The sequence below is a fragment of the Protopterus annectens genome, chromosome 1.part2 (assembly GCF_019279795.1).
Source record: "Protopterus annectens isolate FY-2018-M chromosome 1.part2, PAN1.0, whole genome shotgun sequence".
Lineage (NCBI taxonomy): Eukaryota > Metazoa > Chordata > Ceratodontiformes > Protopteridae > Protopterus > Protopterus annectens.
Genome location: NC_056727.1, coordinates 943,572,110 through 943,588,423, shown reverse-complemented (window position 1 = coordinate 943,588,423; position 16,314 = coordinate 943,572,110). Strand labels below are relative to the sequence as shown.

At 44.2% G+C, this 16,314-nt stretch overlaps 1 protein-coding gene across 1 annotated transcript in view; it reads left to right on the top strand.

Moving 5' to 3' along the window:
* WDR43 (WD repeat domain 43) overlaps nt 1-16,314 on the top strand; it is a 1,886,673-nt gene that overhangs the window by 586,593 nt on the left and 1,283,766 nt on the right. Inside the window, exon 6 of the mRNA XM_044059887.1 lies at nt 3,227-3,329. Coding sequence (XP_043915822.1) covers nt 3,227-3,329 — 103 coding nt within the window. The remainder of the gene's footprint in view (nt 1-3,226; nt 3,330-16,314) is intronic.

Below are 16,314 nucleotides of genomic sequence, written 5' to 3'. Positions count from 1 at the left end.
CTGCTCAGACAGTTTCTGAGAGGAATTAAAATTGTAAAACCTCCCAGGAAACCACCATTGCCAGCATGGGACTTGAACTTTGTGCTAGAAAAATTGACACTTCCTCCTTTCGAACCAGCAGCAACAGCAGAATTACAATACTTATCCTGGAAGACTGTTTTCCTGCTGGCAATAACTTCAGCAAGAAGGGTCTCTGAACTACAGGCATTAATGGCAGTACAACCCTTCCTGATCTTCCATCAAGATAGTGTCCATGAGAACAAATCCTACATTTATGCCTAAGGTGGTATCCAGAGTGTCATTAAATCAGGCTATCCACCTACCTACATTCTTCCCAAACCCACAGAACAGGGGAAAAAGACTTTTGCATACCTTGGATGTACACAGGCAGTTACGCTACTACCTGGACAGGACTAAGTCCTATAGAAAAACTGACCAGCTTCTGGTAGCATATGCCACAGGAAAGGAAGGAAAACCAATTTCAAAACAGACAATCTCCAAATGGATAGGAAATTGCATTAGATTTTGTTACTCCTACCATGGAAAGAAAACTCCAGAGAACATCAGGCCTCACTCCACAAGGACTACAGCCACTACCACAGCTTTCTTACGAGGAGTGGCTACCAAGGACATTATAGAGGCTGCTACTTGGACCTCCGTGCATACATTTGCCAAGCATTACAATTTACCTTTATACTCTAGATCCCGAGCAGGTTTTGCCACTGCTGTTTTGCAAGGGATCCTAGCTACACCATAATCACTACTCTTTCCTCCTCCCCTTGTTTAGCTATGGTATTCTACCCATTTGTAAGGACTGCAGATGCATCCTTGAAGGACATAGTACAGTTTTGTACCTACCATAAATGTAGCTGTCCGATAGGAATGCATCTGCAGTCAGGATTACCCACCCACCTTCCCCTCTGAGGTACTCCTAGGGTATTTGCCAGCCTTCAGCTAGCTTGGGGGGGATCTATTATGGTGTATTCGTTTGTATATATGTACATACATGCTTATTTTTGTGTTTGCTCTCTACTATTTGGAATCATTGGCATTTATCCAAATTTAGCCTTCCAAGAGGGCACCTGGCATCTGGGGCAAGAAACACTGAGGAAAATGGCGTCGGCTGATGCCTTTATACCCGAATAACTGCAGCTATGACGTCGGGTGAAGTGCGACACCAGCCGAGGCCAGACCCAGACTTTGGAATCCGGCCGACCGAAGGGCTGCCTGACGACAGGACAACCCATTTGTAAGGACTGCAGATGCATTCCTATCGGACATCTACATTTATGGTAGGTACAAAACTGTACTTTCTGTCATCTTTGTGTGAGCTGCTTAAGGCTGGATTGGCTTATTCTTCTGTTAAGGCCCACTTACCCGCCGTTTCTGCAAGTCTGTCTCTGTCACCTCCTTTAGCTTCCAGGCTACAGGTTAAGCTTTTTTTTTAAGGGTGTCTTTCATATCAGACCTCCCAGGAAACCTTTTGTTTCTCCCCTGGGATATGAATTTTGATCTGGAAACGCTTACTCAGGCTGCCTTTGAGCTTGCAGTCTGTTTCTTTGTAGCATTGCACATGGAAGACTGTTCTGTTGGTAGGTATCACTTCTGCTAGAAGAGGCTCTGAACTTCAAGCCTCAATAGTTTTTCAACCTTTTCTCATTTTCCACAAGGATAGGGTCTCTCTCCGCACTAACTCCTCCATGGCTAAAGTGAGTCATGATTTGCCCTTTAAACCAGTCTATTCATTTACCTACTTTTCTCCTTCCCTTCAAAATCCTAGTGAAAGGGTGCTGCATACCTTGGATGTATATATGCAACTCAGATTTTACTTAGACAAGACCAAGTCCATTAAGAAGTCAGAGCAACTGTTTCCTTTCATGTCAGGGTGCTGGTAAAACCGGTCTAAATGGACTATTTCCACCTGGGTTTCTAAGGCCATTTCCTTTTGTTATATTTTCCATGGAAAAACTCTCTTCCTTAGTAAAAGTTCATTCCACTAGGGTTGTAGCTTAATCTAGGGCCTTCTTCAAATGTTTGGACACTGGCTCTGTTTTGGAGGCAGCTATATGGTCTTCTTTCCACTCTTTTACCAAGCATTCCAAGCTGGGTACTATTTCCAGATTCAGAGCAGGCTTTACTAGGGCAGTCCTCCATGGCTTCATGGAGACTTCTCTGCTCCCACCTCCCTTTCCCTTTCATGCGCTTTGGTATGCTCCCTCATGTTACGAATACTGTAACATGAGACTAGGACATAGAAGAGTTGTGTAAAATCTTACCATAACCCTAGATGTCCTTCTCCTCCTCATCCATGTTGCAGTATTCTATCCCACCCTCCTACCTCCTTGGTTCATGCTTTTCTTTTTATGATATTTTGCTTCTACCTTATGTCCTTGGGCTGGTGTTCTGACTTGGGCATTCAATTCTGAGGATGGTAGGTGCAGATGCCACTATGGCCTATGTTGGCTGCTAGCCTGCGTGGAACATCACACGTACCTCACAGTAGTTTAAATCTTTTGCATACTGGCTGGATATTCAGATTGCCTAGGCAAGGGAATCCATCATGATAGGAATACTGCAACATGGAAGAGTAAGACATCTATGGTTATGGTAAGATTTTAGACAACTATTCCTATATTTGAGTATGTTGCTCTCACTGCACTGTTTGCCCCCATGTCCTTATTCTCTGTTTAGATATGAGGTGATGTACCCTGTATTTACACTGTTGCCCTTCTCTTACATGGCTTCAGACCTGCTTACGTTGAAATAGATTTGGGGAGCTCTCTTTCCTTTGTAGTTTCCCACAGCTTCGACTTTGAGTACATCTCTGCCAAAAGGATATCTCCGTGCCTTGCTCTTTGTTTTTTGTGATTAGTTTCTTGACAAAAAGCTTTGAAATGGCATTGGCAAACATCAGGCTTACACTGAGTGTCCTTTCATCCCTGATGGATATTCGTTGCACCTAGGGAGGAAAGGGTGCTGAGCTCTGGAAGTTGGGTCAGCTGTTAAGTCTTCTGTGGCTGAAGTTTCTGTAGTTGACTGTTGCACTGGTGCTATTTAAACACTTGTTATGGTAAGTTCTTATGTGGTATTTTCCTGTATGCTTGCTATTGCTTTCTGTCTGTCTTCTTTTGTATGGAGCTGTAGTGCTCTTAGTTTGTGTGAGCAGGTTAGTCCTTGAAATTTTGTCTGTAGGCAGCAGTTACTTATGCTTTATTTATGTTATTAGGCAAGTGAGAGCAGATGGAAAAGACAGAAATGCAGTTTTGTCCTTCACTCTTCATGATGAGCCAGCATATGTTGACATTGCTTTGTCAGAAAGTAAAGATGAGGTAAGTCCTTTTTTTAACAATGTTTTTATGCATTTAATTTTTTTCTTTGCTGTGGTCCTCATTTGTCCATCAAGACTTCCCCAGGCAATCCATTTATTCATTCCCATTGGTGTGAGTCCAGCAGTGGAAGTAGTGCTGTCATCCTTAGGGAATTGCGGAGTTTTTCTTCAGGGTGCCATGTTCCTCATGCTTGTTTGTAGGTACCCATGTTGGTATGTAGTCGTCCTTGGTGGGAGTTGTGAGGTCATCCACTTCAGTGAGAGATGTAATCCTCAGAAGCACACCCCCCCCCCCCCACAAGCAAGCATGCCCATTCATTGGGGGATAGAGAATGAAGTTTGCAGCATAGGCTTGCACACCCAGCTCTCTTCCCAGATTGAAAGCAGAGTACAATCTGCCTTTTCACTTTTTCCTAAGCCAGCTTCTCTAGTCCCTGAATCACTCATCACATCTGGATCACCCAAGTCATAGTTATGGCTTTATCATTTTTTTTGCCATAGTTCTAGTCCACTTTGTTTGGTGTAAGTATCCCTGTGTAGTGTTGTAATGGAAAACTAGTGTTAAAATGTGTTGGTAAGTGGAGAAAATGTCAGGAAGTGAGCCTGGCCCAATAGACTGCAAGATAACGTGATGCTCACTTGCAGTGTTGGTCATAGTGCAAGCATCCTTTTTTAGCAAGTAGTGGTGAAAGCAGTCTTGTCAGGCAGTTCACTGCTAGCACAACTTGTGAGCGTTGTACTAATATTTGGTGAGACCCATCTCATGTCAGCAATTTATTTTATTTTTTAAAAGCATGAAGGCTTTTTTTCTTGCCCAGCATTAGCTGAACTTTTTTCATAAGCTGTGTCTTCAGTGCATTAAATGCTGTGTTTCTTTAATGTGCCATTTAGATGCTACTTTATTTTATTCTAAAATTGCTCATACTAGTTATGGTCCTGTGTTTAGGGTAAGTAGGTCTGCGTGTCCCCCGGATCTGTTTTTCAGCTGCTTACATTCTTTTCATATCTTACCGTTAAGTGTAAGCATGTATAACTGCTGCATTAAGTCCTGGGGATATCTAGGCTTTCTAAATTTTCCTGCATTTCTCAGAACACTAACGTAGCCCTGCCACTGGAAATAATTTAATAAAAATAAATAAAAACCAAAACCATCAGGTGGGCACAAAAAAATGAACGGGCAACCTTTGCCAAAATTCGATTCAAAATTTATTGAACATTTTCATCCTGGTAAATCCAGGGCTTCAGAATAAAAATGTTAAAGGTCAACAAACTTATCAGTCATGTCCTTTGCTGTATCTGGTGTCCGTTATGGAAAAAGTTGAAGCAAATTGAATTAAAACAGTGTTCTGAGCTGAAAGGAGAAGTTATAGGGAGGCATTATACCAGTCTTGGGAGAAGCACACTAATGGCTGTAGACCACCTTACCTTAATGATGAGTTTGTTTAACCTTTTTATTCTGAAGAAGTCCTGGATTTACCAGGAAGTGCTAAACAAATTTTGGATTATTGGATTTTGGCTGAGGTTGCCCGTTCATTTATTTGTGTCTACAGTGTCCACCCGATGGTTTTGGTTTTTGTATTGCCTTCTGTTTCCGCTGTTAGAGGTTTACTGGAAATTTCTTGTGTTGACCTAGAACACAGTGTTTGAATATAAAAAAGTGTCCTAACCAACTTTCTGGGAACATTGCTGGAAAAAGTTGCAGATTTAATGTCAGTGCTTGCAAGTCTCAGTGAGGTAGAAATTGTAGTGCAGGGGTGGACTTTGAAAGGGGTGTAGGAGAACAGGGATCAGTTGTGACAAAACTGTCCATCTTCTGCACAGTCCACTGTAGAAACCTTCAGACTCTCTCTTTTGATCCATTCAACTTGAAAAGGGTCATCTTGTTTGCAGTTGAGTAACATTGGCGAATTGTGACTTTGTACCTGCTCTTAGGAATGTGACTCCAGGGTACCAACTACTTTGAGTCACATGTGCATATCTGATCAGTTACATTGTGAAGATAATATCCAGAAATCCTTGTGCCTGTTGAACAGGTTCCTTGAAGTGTAACTGGATTGGTCCACTTCTTTTCAGGCTCCTTGTAAACAGAGGCTGCCTTGGTGGTGGTGTTAGAGCATTGACTTTCAGATTTTCTTTGCTGGACCTTTAGTTTGTCGCCATTATACTTTCCTGCATCATCACCTTGTTATTGATAAGATATCTGTATAAGAATGAGCAGTTTTTGTTAGTGAAAGCATAAACAACTTTTATCTTGGGCCTTCCATTTGTTGCTGTCTTCACCAGCATCTACCAATCCCTTCCCCAGCATGCTAAGGTCTTTTGGTCATCTGCATTCTGGTCCCTCAGTGCAGCTTGATGGGGGCAGGCATGCTTTCTAGGGAACTTGCTTGCTGAATCCTTTTCCCACTGACTTTTTCTTGGCAGAAAAATCTAAGGGTTTGAAGAGGCTGGTATTATGAACCAGTCTGTAGTTCACACTTAGATGATTCCATATTTTGGAGAAACCCTGTGCAGTATGATGTATTCATGCACATTGCATTAGGATGTCTTCATGATTTGACACAAGTCATTGCTACTTTTTGCCGCGGAAAGATGCTGAGCCTTGTCAACCCCCATTGGAGCCTGATAGAGTGCTAATTTTGTAGCCTGGAAGTGCTCAGAGTACACACCTTGCATAAATATAATGATGGTTGGTCTTTGTGGGCTTTGTTTAATTGTCTCTCTAAGACTGTTTAAATTGCAACTTTGATTACCATCATCTGACCACTGTGCTGGTTGACAGAACCTAAAGCCTTAGTGAAGTTTGTTAAAGATGCCACCTTCTGTTGGCTGCCACGTGGTCTTCTGGGACCCTTTAGTTTCCAAGCTGATTGTCATCATTTGATTAGAATTTGTAAGGCTTTGTGAACTCCTTGACTGATTCTATGTGGAAGTGTCTTTATGACCTTACGAGTGTGCTTTCATGTTGTCTCCTGCATAGTTGACTGCAGTGATGTGAATGGCAGCTTTCTGTTGTCTGCATGCTTAAGGTACATTGCTGTGGAATTTTTTTTATTGAGGAAATTGCCACGGTATTCTGGGTGCACGCTTTTAGGGGTGACTTCTCTTAGGAATCTTATGTCATTTTAAGGAATCTCTAAACAAAGGTAGAGTTTTTAGAAATGTTGACTGTATTTACTAGGCCCTTGGTCTTGAGAGGAAGAAGCCCTAGCATAGACCGTTTTCATGTGAAGCGCCATTCAGTGTTGTCTTAATGTGTCCCTCTACAAAGTCTAAGAGCTCCTGTTTCATGTGGCCCACTGAGCAGTCTCAATTAACCAGACTGGGACAAGAGATGGAAGGCCTGTTCTGTTTGCTTTTTGCTTTGAGAACAATCACTCTGTGGGATTAGATACTGCATGTTATAAAAATGACATTGTTCATCAGTTGCTGAGTTAGTTCATGGCATGCCATCTGTCTTGCATTAGTCTAGTCTATAGGAACTGTTGGTGACTTCTGTGATTCTTTCCTGCTTATTTTGTAATGTGCTGATCTCACGTCCGTTTTCATTCTGTGACTTCTGTGATTCTTTCCTGCTTATTTTATAATGTGCTGATCTCATGTCAGTTTTCATTCTGTCCTCAGCTGTTGGGTACGGATTCAATCCTCGTATCGAACTCTGCCATACTCCTGGCCACCAAAAAGCTTTCAAGCTCCTCCCTTGCCCATAATGCACCAACCCCTAATGTACCCCAGATCTTGTTTGCAGCTTTTGCAATTAGAAGTGGTCATCCTGAGCTTTCAAGTGATTCTTGAAAAGAAATATTAAAAGCCTTATTTTTATAACTAAGCCTCCCTTTTATTGTACTTTGTGTAGTTTTTTTATTACCATAGTTGGTATATTTTTTTCACTGTAATTCTTTACACCATTTCTGGTATCTTTCTTTCTCTCCTTTTTTCCTTTTTTTAAAAAAAAGAAAAGTTAACATTTGGAAAAATATATATATATTTTTTTTTTAGTTTAGTGTGCAAGGATGTCAGAAAACGATGCTTTGATTTTCAAGAAATTGCAAAAATATGGGCACAAGTTGTCTTTGTCCAGTGCTCACATTTTGCATTTGTCTGGACCTCCTTCATGCTGATAGTACTGTTTGTAAGCACTTCCATCCACGTGCAATTGTGGACAGAAAAAAAAACTTATTTTGAAGGGGTTCCTGCCTACTTGCTTCTCAGAAGTTATTGCTGGGGCTCAGTCCTCCAAACTGAAATTAAAGAAGCCTTCCGCCAAGTTTCCTAAACATTCTGGATCCTCAACTCGCATCTTCCTCGGAGCCGCCAAAAAAGCTTAAATTGGATCTGAAGGCTGCTACGGGTCAGCCTCTAAGGATCCAAGCACTTTGGATTACAGACTTTTACACGGAACCAGATACTCACCAAGTTTGGATCCGGTTCCTTCCAGAGTGCCTTCTCCCGATGTTCATCGTGCATATACAGCTGCAGTCATAACAGATGGGTTCTCCTGCCGTCAGGCGGGTCCTCGGTCGGCCGAATTCCAACGTCTAGGTCTGGCGATGGTTGTCGCTTCTTCCGTGACGTCAGTGCGACAGGGGTATAAAAGAACCAGCCAACGCCATTTTCTCCAGTCTTTCTTGCCGCGCGGTGCCCGAAGCAGAAGCAGTTCGCAAGTGCTGGTCGGCCAGCTCCTGAAATTACGAAAATTTTGCAACCGAAGTCTTCTTGAAAGCTAAGTACCCCGTTGGGGAAACTTTTCTTGCCTCAGACCGATGTCAAAGTTAATAATTGTATTTCATGTGGGAAGCAAATACTGCATAAGGATTTTCATTCCCGCTATATTCCTTGCTTAGGCCCAGACCACGACGTCTCGGTCTGTCGTTTTTGTGCTACATTCAACAAACGTACCATTAAACGTCGGGTGGAGTTCGCCCAGCATTATTTTGGCAAAAAATTTAACTATATTATGTTGTCGGATACTCCGACTCAAGTTTTGTCTAAAAAAACGCAAAGCTAAGGGCCGGCACACGAGCTCCGCGGCCTCTACAGACACCACGCCAAAGCTGACTACAGGTGGTCCGGTTCTCAGCGAGGCGCCTTCGCAGCCCCTGACTACCGACGACACTTCATTGGCGGTGTTTTCTGTGCCCGAGGTCGCTGGCTCCTCGGCCTACACCCCGACTACAGATACCGAAGCCACTCTTGATGGTGAATCTCAAAATGTAGACAGGTCTGCCTCCTCTCAAGGTGACTTCAGACCTTCGTCTTCTTTTTCCATCAAGGCTTTCACTAAGTCTAAAGCAGCCATGCATTCTAAGAGCCAAAGCTACACAGGGCCCTTCTCCAGGCCCCATGCCTAAAAAACAGATGCTCAAAATGGCTGAGGATTTAATTACTTTTATCAGGGGTTCTCAACTCCCCCAGACAAAAGGCCCAGAGTGGAGGAAGAATCCCCCTCCTCTGACCAGGCCTCCATTATATCAGAGCACTCTGATGAACAGGAACATTCTTACTCCCCTTTCGAAGATTCTGATGCAGAGGAGTCCATTCCCTCTGTCCCCCCCCCAAAGGATTACTCATTTGGGGAAACCTTGCAGACCTTAAGGGAACACTTCCACTGGGAAGGCCAAGAGTACTCTGATTCCAAGAAAAGGTTAGGGATTTTCTCTTGCTACCTCAGCACAGGCCTCTTGGCTATACCTCCTGTCTTAGACATACTAGATAATGTGTACTCGGAGGCCTGCTTTAACCCGGATTCTTTACCTCCAGCTCCAGTCAAGCCTGACAGGTGCTACCGGGTTCCTGACTCTCACCAATTTTTATACAAAAGCCATGCGGCTGACCCAGAAACTATCTCACAGGGCCCCAAGGGAATTAAGGCCTCCACTGCTAAAAATCCATTACCTTCCGAGAGAGATTCCAGATCCTTAGAAAGGTGGGGAAAAAAGATATATACCTCGGCCACCTTAACCATGAGGGCATTAAACTGCCAGTTCCATATGCTAAAGTACCAGCAGTTTCTGTTATCACAATTGAGAAGTAAAATGTCAACCTGAACAACCAGACTTGAAGGAGTTGCAGGATTTGAAGCATAGTGCAGAACAAGTGGGTAAACATACCTTGCAATGTGGTTTTGATGCTCTAGAGGCCTCATGTACAGCTGCTCTTACAGGATCAGTGATACGTAGACATGCCTAGCTCAAGGAACAAACCTTACCAGATCATGTCAAAGCTAAATTACTAGATGCCCCTCTTCAAAAGGATGTATTATTTGGTGTTAAAGCTGAAGAGGTATTAAAGAAAATGGAGGAAAAGGCTAAATCAATGCAAACAGTGAAAGATTTTCTACAGATACAACCTCCACGTTTCAGTAGAAATTGGCCTTCCAAAAATTGGTCCTTTCCAGCCACGGATAGACCCCAAAGAGGTAGATACAGGCGCCCGAGGGGCAGAGGGCAATCTCAAAGATCGTTTAGAGGCTGACAATGGCAAGCTCCTACACAAAGAGGTGGTGAGGATAGTTCGCAGCCATTCAGAAAGCAAGCCCAATGACTTTCCCCTTTGCATGCCAAGCAAGGCTCAAATGGCAGTACCCTTAGGCGGAAAACTGGCATTATTTTCAAAAAATTGGCATATTGTCACAAAAGACAAATGGATCCTGGACATTATAAACAGAGGCTACAGATTCCATTTTCACACCCTTCCAAAAATGAGAGGCATGCCAAACCTGCCACACAATCAAAGGGCAGAGGCACAAAGACAAATTTTCAGATCTCATGGACATGAAAGCTATTCAAGAGGTACCTACTCACGAACAAGGTCAAGGCTTTTATTCCAGACTATTCCTGGTACCAAGGAAGGGAAAAGATTGGAGACCTATTTTGGACCTATCCATCCTAAACACATTTTTACTGCACCAAAATTCAAGATGCTCACTTTACAGCAGCTTCTTCCCATGCTGGGCAAGGAGTCTTGGCTGGTAACATTGGACCTCAAGGAGGCATACCTGCATGTCCCAATCAGACAAAATTGCAGAAGATACCTCAGATTTTTTGCAGGTTCAACCCATTATCAATTCTCTGCATTGCCCTTTGGCTTATCTACTGCGCCCAGAGTATTCACGAAATGCCTGGCATCAGTAATTGCCTACTGCAGACTTCAAGGGATACAAATATACCCATATTTGGACGACTGCCTGATCCAAGCGGACAGGAAGCACATTCTTCTGAAACATCTGGCTTATGTAATAATGTTTAATTCTCTGGGATACACAGTCAACAAAAGGAAATCAAGGCTCATACCCTCTCAGAAAATAATTTTCCTGGGTGCCAACTTGGACACAAACACCTAGATGGCCTACCTCACGCCAGAGAACAGGGGCAACTAACTCAGTACTTCAGAACACTAGCAAATTTCACCAGGCTGACTGCAAGGAAAATCCTGCAGGCTCTGGGATTCATAGCATGTTGCATCCTACTAATCCCATGTGCAAAGCTGCATATGAGGAAACTTCAATGGTACCTGAAAAACCTATGGTCTCAACACAGCCACAGTTTGGAAACAATAATACCACTAATTCCATGTCTTCAAAAGGAATTTCTGTGGTGGGCTCAAGCATGCCAAACAAACACAGGTCTCCCATTCTGCAAGCCTCAAGCAAATCAAGTCATCACAACAGACGCCTCGGGGGCGCACATGACAGATCGGTGCATTCAGGGCAAATGGTCCCAAAAAGAAAAGCACCTTCACATCAATCAAAAGGAAATGCTAGCAGTAATAAATGCTATTATAGCTTTCAAAGACCTTCTACATCCAGGTCAACTATTGATAAGGACAGACAACACGACAGTAATGTGGTACATAAACAAACAGGGAGGAACCCATTCATACCCCCTATGCAGACTGGCCAAGTCACTTTGGAACATGGCTCTGGAATTACAAATCGAGCTTCAAGCACAGTACTTGCCAGGCAAGGAAAACATGTTGGCAGACAACCTAAGCAGAAATGTGACAGATCCACATGAATGGAAGTTGCATCCTCAAGTTTTTACAGAGAATTCAAGCATGGGGAAGGCCAGACATAGATCTCTTTGCCTCCCACAAAAATCACCAATTGACAAAATTCTGCTCAAGGACTTTTCATCCAAAGGCCTGGAGAGTGGACGCTCTTTCATTTGGACAACAATGACAGTTTATGCCTTTCCACCTCTTCCTCTGCTGCCCAAAGTTCTATTAAAAACTAGAGCAGACAGACCAAAGATGATTTTCATTGCTCCAGACTGGCCAAGACAACACTGGTACCCACTCCTGAGGAGCCTGACGCATTCCCTACCCTGGACCCTACCTCTAATGCCTCCTCTTCTGACTCGGCACAGCTTCAAAACTCTTCAGTCAGCTGAAAACACTCAATCTGGCTGCATGGAAGATTCCTTAACATCACAACAGACCCTACTCTCCAAGGAGGTGCAGGATGTCATTTAGGAGGCCAGAAGGCCGTCTACTAGAAAAGCTTACTCCGCAAAATGGAAGCGGTTTTGTGCCTGGAATGAGAAAAAGGGCCAGAATCCTGGAAAACTGAATTTACCTCAAATATTACAGTATCTAGCTGAGCTGCTAAGCAGTGGACTTTTATTCTCCTCCATCAAAATCCATGCCTCAGCCATTTCTGCAGAATACAACACTGATCCACCTTTATTCTCTCACCCCCTCTTAAGACAGTTCCTCAGAGGGGCTAAGAATATAAAACCCCCAAGGAAAACAACCAATACCTGCTTGGGACCTCAATTTCATACTAGAAAAGCTGACCTTGCCTCCTTTTGAGCCAGCTGCCTCAACAGATTTGCAATATTTGTCATGGAAAACCGCTTTCCTTATGGCTATTACTTCAGCTCGTAGGTTATCGGAACTGCAAGCCCTCATGGCTGTGCAGCCTTTTATCATCTTCCATCAGGATAGAGTTTCCTTACGAACCAACCCGTCCATTATGCCAAAAGTGGTATCCAGGGTAGCTTTGAATCAGGCTATACACTTACCTACCTTTTATCCTAATCCTCAAAACAAAGGGGAGAGATTACTACATTCCTTGGACATCCACAGACAACTGCATTATTATTTGGACAGAACTAAGCCTTTCAGAAAATCAGAACAGCTCTTTCTGTCCTATGCTATAGGAGCTCAAGGGAAGCCAATTTCCAAACAGACAATCTCAAAATGGATAGCCCACTGCATACGCTTTTGTTGCTCTTTTCATGGCAAAACTGTACCTGCAGGCATCAGATCTCACTCCAGAAGGGCCACATCTACCTCTGCAGCTTTCCTCAGAGGAGTTCCTACCAAAGATATTTTGGAAGCAGCCACTTGGAGTTCTGTGCATACCTTCTCCAAGCACTACCACCTACCATTATACTCCAAAACTAGAGCAGGCTTTGCCACTGCAGTCTTGCAGGGCATCCTGGCTCCTCCTAGTTCCACCTAGTGCCTACCACCCCTTTCTTAGCTTTGGGATTTTACCCGTCTCTTATGACTGCAGCTGTATGCACGATGAACATAGTACAGTTTTGTACCTACCATAAATGTAGATGTTAGAGTGCTAATACAGCTGCAGTCCAGGTTTCCCTCCCTCCTTCCCCTCTTGGGACAGGCCTATTGGCTAACACCTCCTCATACAACTTGATTGGGGTATTCTTTTATGGTGTATTTGCTTGCAACTACTGTATTTTGATTATATGACATTGCTTTATTACACAAATTTATGTATTGCCTTCCTTCTGGGGGCACCTGACATCTGGGGCAAGAAAAACTGAAGAAAATGGCGTCTGCTGGTTCTTTTATACCCCTGTCGCACTGACGTCAGGGAAGAAGCGACGACAACCGACGCCGGACCTAGACTTTGGAATTCGGCCGACCGAGGACCCGCTTGACTGCAGGAGAACCCATCTGTTATGACTGCAGCTGTATTAGCACTTGAACATCTACATTTATGGTAGGTACAAAACTGTACTTTTTGGAATAACGGCACTCTTAAGTCCCCGTCCTTGTCTTCCTCTTGTTCTTCCAGAAGTTTGAAGCTGATGTGGACAGAATGATGAGATTACTCTTGGTGCAAATACAGATGGAGTTCTTCCAGCTCCTACCTCTTTGGGTCAAAAAGCCTGTCCTCCTACCAGTCTTCTAATTTTTCTGCTCCTCTTCTGATCCGACTGATCGTTTGAGGTTCTGGATCCAAACCTTCCTGGTGCATTTGGTTCGGATCCAAAGGTATCCTTCTCTTCAAATCCGAAGCTGTCTAAGTGCTCCGACTTGTATGTCTTTGGAGCCAGATGACTCTGAGCCCGAAGCACCCTCGTCTGGTCTAAGGCGTTAAACTCCAAACTGTTTGGCGCTATCTCTGCCCCTCGGAGGATCATCATTGGACAGCTCAGCTCATGCTTCTGCCTCTGGTAGACTACCTTCAGGGCAGAGGGAACGGATGGGGCTAGAAACCTGGCTTCTTTGCTCCATTGTCTTTCTTCTCCCCGGAGTGTTATGCCCTTGAAGTAGCAGAGTGTTTTCTGCGACAGCAGGATGGACAGGTCCTACCCTCAGATCTTCTTTCTAGATCCCAAATGTCTCCCCGCATTGGGCCACATGCTCAGTCTCCAGGCTACTAGGCAGGGTTTTATAATCTCTTCTTTTACTTTACTGGAGCCATCCCACAGAGGAAGTCCCTAGGAAGAGGCAGTGCAAGAGGAGGCACTTGGACTTCCCTCAGGAGTTAGTCACAGAGAGGATACTGATTTCGATGAAGGGAAGGGTCCACAAGATTGCCACCTGAAGACATCTCATTCTGAGGCATTCTTGAGATCCTTAAGCAGAGGGGTGATTGGTCCTCAGATACTCAGAGTGGCGCACAGCAACAGTTACTCTACTCCACAAGGGGGGATCCACCTTGGATCCTGGGAGCTACTGCCCTATTAGTCTGACGAGCCAGATCTACAAGGCCATGGAACGTATTATCATGGAACTTATAAACAAAGACATTGGCAACTTTCAAACACTGGACCCCACACAGTTTGGGTTCGTGAAGGGCCGATTGTCTCCTGAACCTGATTGACTTCTTCGAATCAGTCTCCAGAACCATGGACAGGGGTAAGGTGGTCCACACAGCCTATCTGGACTTTGCCAAGGCTTTTGACACCATTCTCCACTCTAGAATCATAGATAAACTTACTATGCTGGGCATTAATCCCTACATCACTCGATGGGTTGCCAGTTGGCTTACTGACAGAAGCCACACTGTAAAAGTAGCCAACTCCAAGTCCAGCTCCAGACAAGTGAGAAGTGGAGTACCTCAGAGTTCAGTCCTGGTACCGCTCTTTGGCATCTACTTCTCTGAAGTACAGGCCAACACTAAGGGACTCTGGCTGTGAATCCCCAAAAGTTGTGGATAGTCTTCAAAATGGCCTTACAGAAACAGATGCTTGGTGCCAGAGCCATGGGCTGAAGCTCAGTGCCAAGAAATGTATAGATATCCCCTTTGGGAAAAAACATGTACCCGTGAATTACCACATAGGTGGCAGTACACTAAACAACAACAAGTGTGATAAGAGACTTAGGGGCACAGGTGGACAGTGGTCTCACCTTCGTTAACCACATCGCCACAGCAGTCAGGAAATCCTATGTTCCACACCTCATCACTAAGGGCTTTTCATCCAGAAAAAAGGTCATTGTCCCACTGTACTCATCCCTCATTAGACCCATTATAGACTACAACCAGAATAGACTACAACACTCCATTTCATATGTACCTCTCAAGACAACAGCATCAACTGGGAAGGCCACAAAAATACCTCACTAAAAGAATCACAGGGCTAAAGCAGATGCCCTATGCTGACAGTCTACAAAAAAAACTGTACTCTGTCTCATATTGTCCACTCAGAGGCAATCTCTGCTTAACATACAAGGCAGTGTCAAACCTAGAGCTGTTGGACATGCTACACTTTAAGCATTCCCAACCCTGCAGAGATGCACGCTCCAGGGATCTAAACCTTGGAATCACAATGAACAAAACGTGCTGGAGGGATAGGTTCTTGACCCGGAGACTCCCCGGACTCTGGAATAGACTGCCCATACATGTCAAGCAGAGTGCTACTTTGGCTCTCTTTAAAAGGAACGTTGATGATTGGATGGGAGATAGGAAATGTACCCCGGGGATCATGTCAGTCACCCTGCTAGACAGGGGTCCAGGGAAATATGGGAAGAAATAACCAGGGAATTGTTATTGCTAGGCTTGTATAGGCCCTAGGGCCGATAGCCTAGTACCAACCTATGAACTTGTAACCCTTCTATAGAGGAATTGGTATCCATGGAAACCTTGGGAGCTGGCCCATCTACCTCCTGGGTTACTCCGCCCACTAAGGAGCTCATTGACTTGATCTCTAGGCGAGCATGGAAGGAGCCTGACTCAGTTGAGCCAATCCCCAAAAGACCAGATCGCATTCTGGTTCCACCTTCATGCAGGGAATACTGGAGCAAGGTGTAGTGCCTGTGAATGCTGTAGTCATGACAGTGGCCACAAAGAAGGAACTTGCTGAGCAAAGTTCCTCTGTTATCCCCCCTAACAGGGAGTCTAGGGTGTTGGACAGATTTGGGAAGAGTGTATATGCTGCAGTGACTTTTGCTGTTAGATTGCTAAACTACCTGCCACACTTTGAGACTACAAAGGGAATTGATAAAAGAACTGTCAAAATCCCTTTCTGGGACCACTACTGCTGAGGCTGACTTCTCTGTCCTCTCAGTTGGCTACCCTACAGTGCATTTCTAATTGGTCTATGAGGCTTATCCTGCTTGCAGCTCAAGGTGCCTCAAGGGGGGGTGGGTTTAGGCATTTCCGTTAGGAGACGTGCCTGGATGCGCTTGTGTGATGTTTTTGTGGAAACCTTCAAGTCCTCTTTAATCAATGCACCCTTAGTCATTTCCTCATTTGGCCCTAAAGTTAGAGACACTCCAGGTGTGAA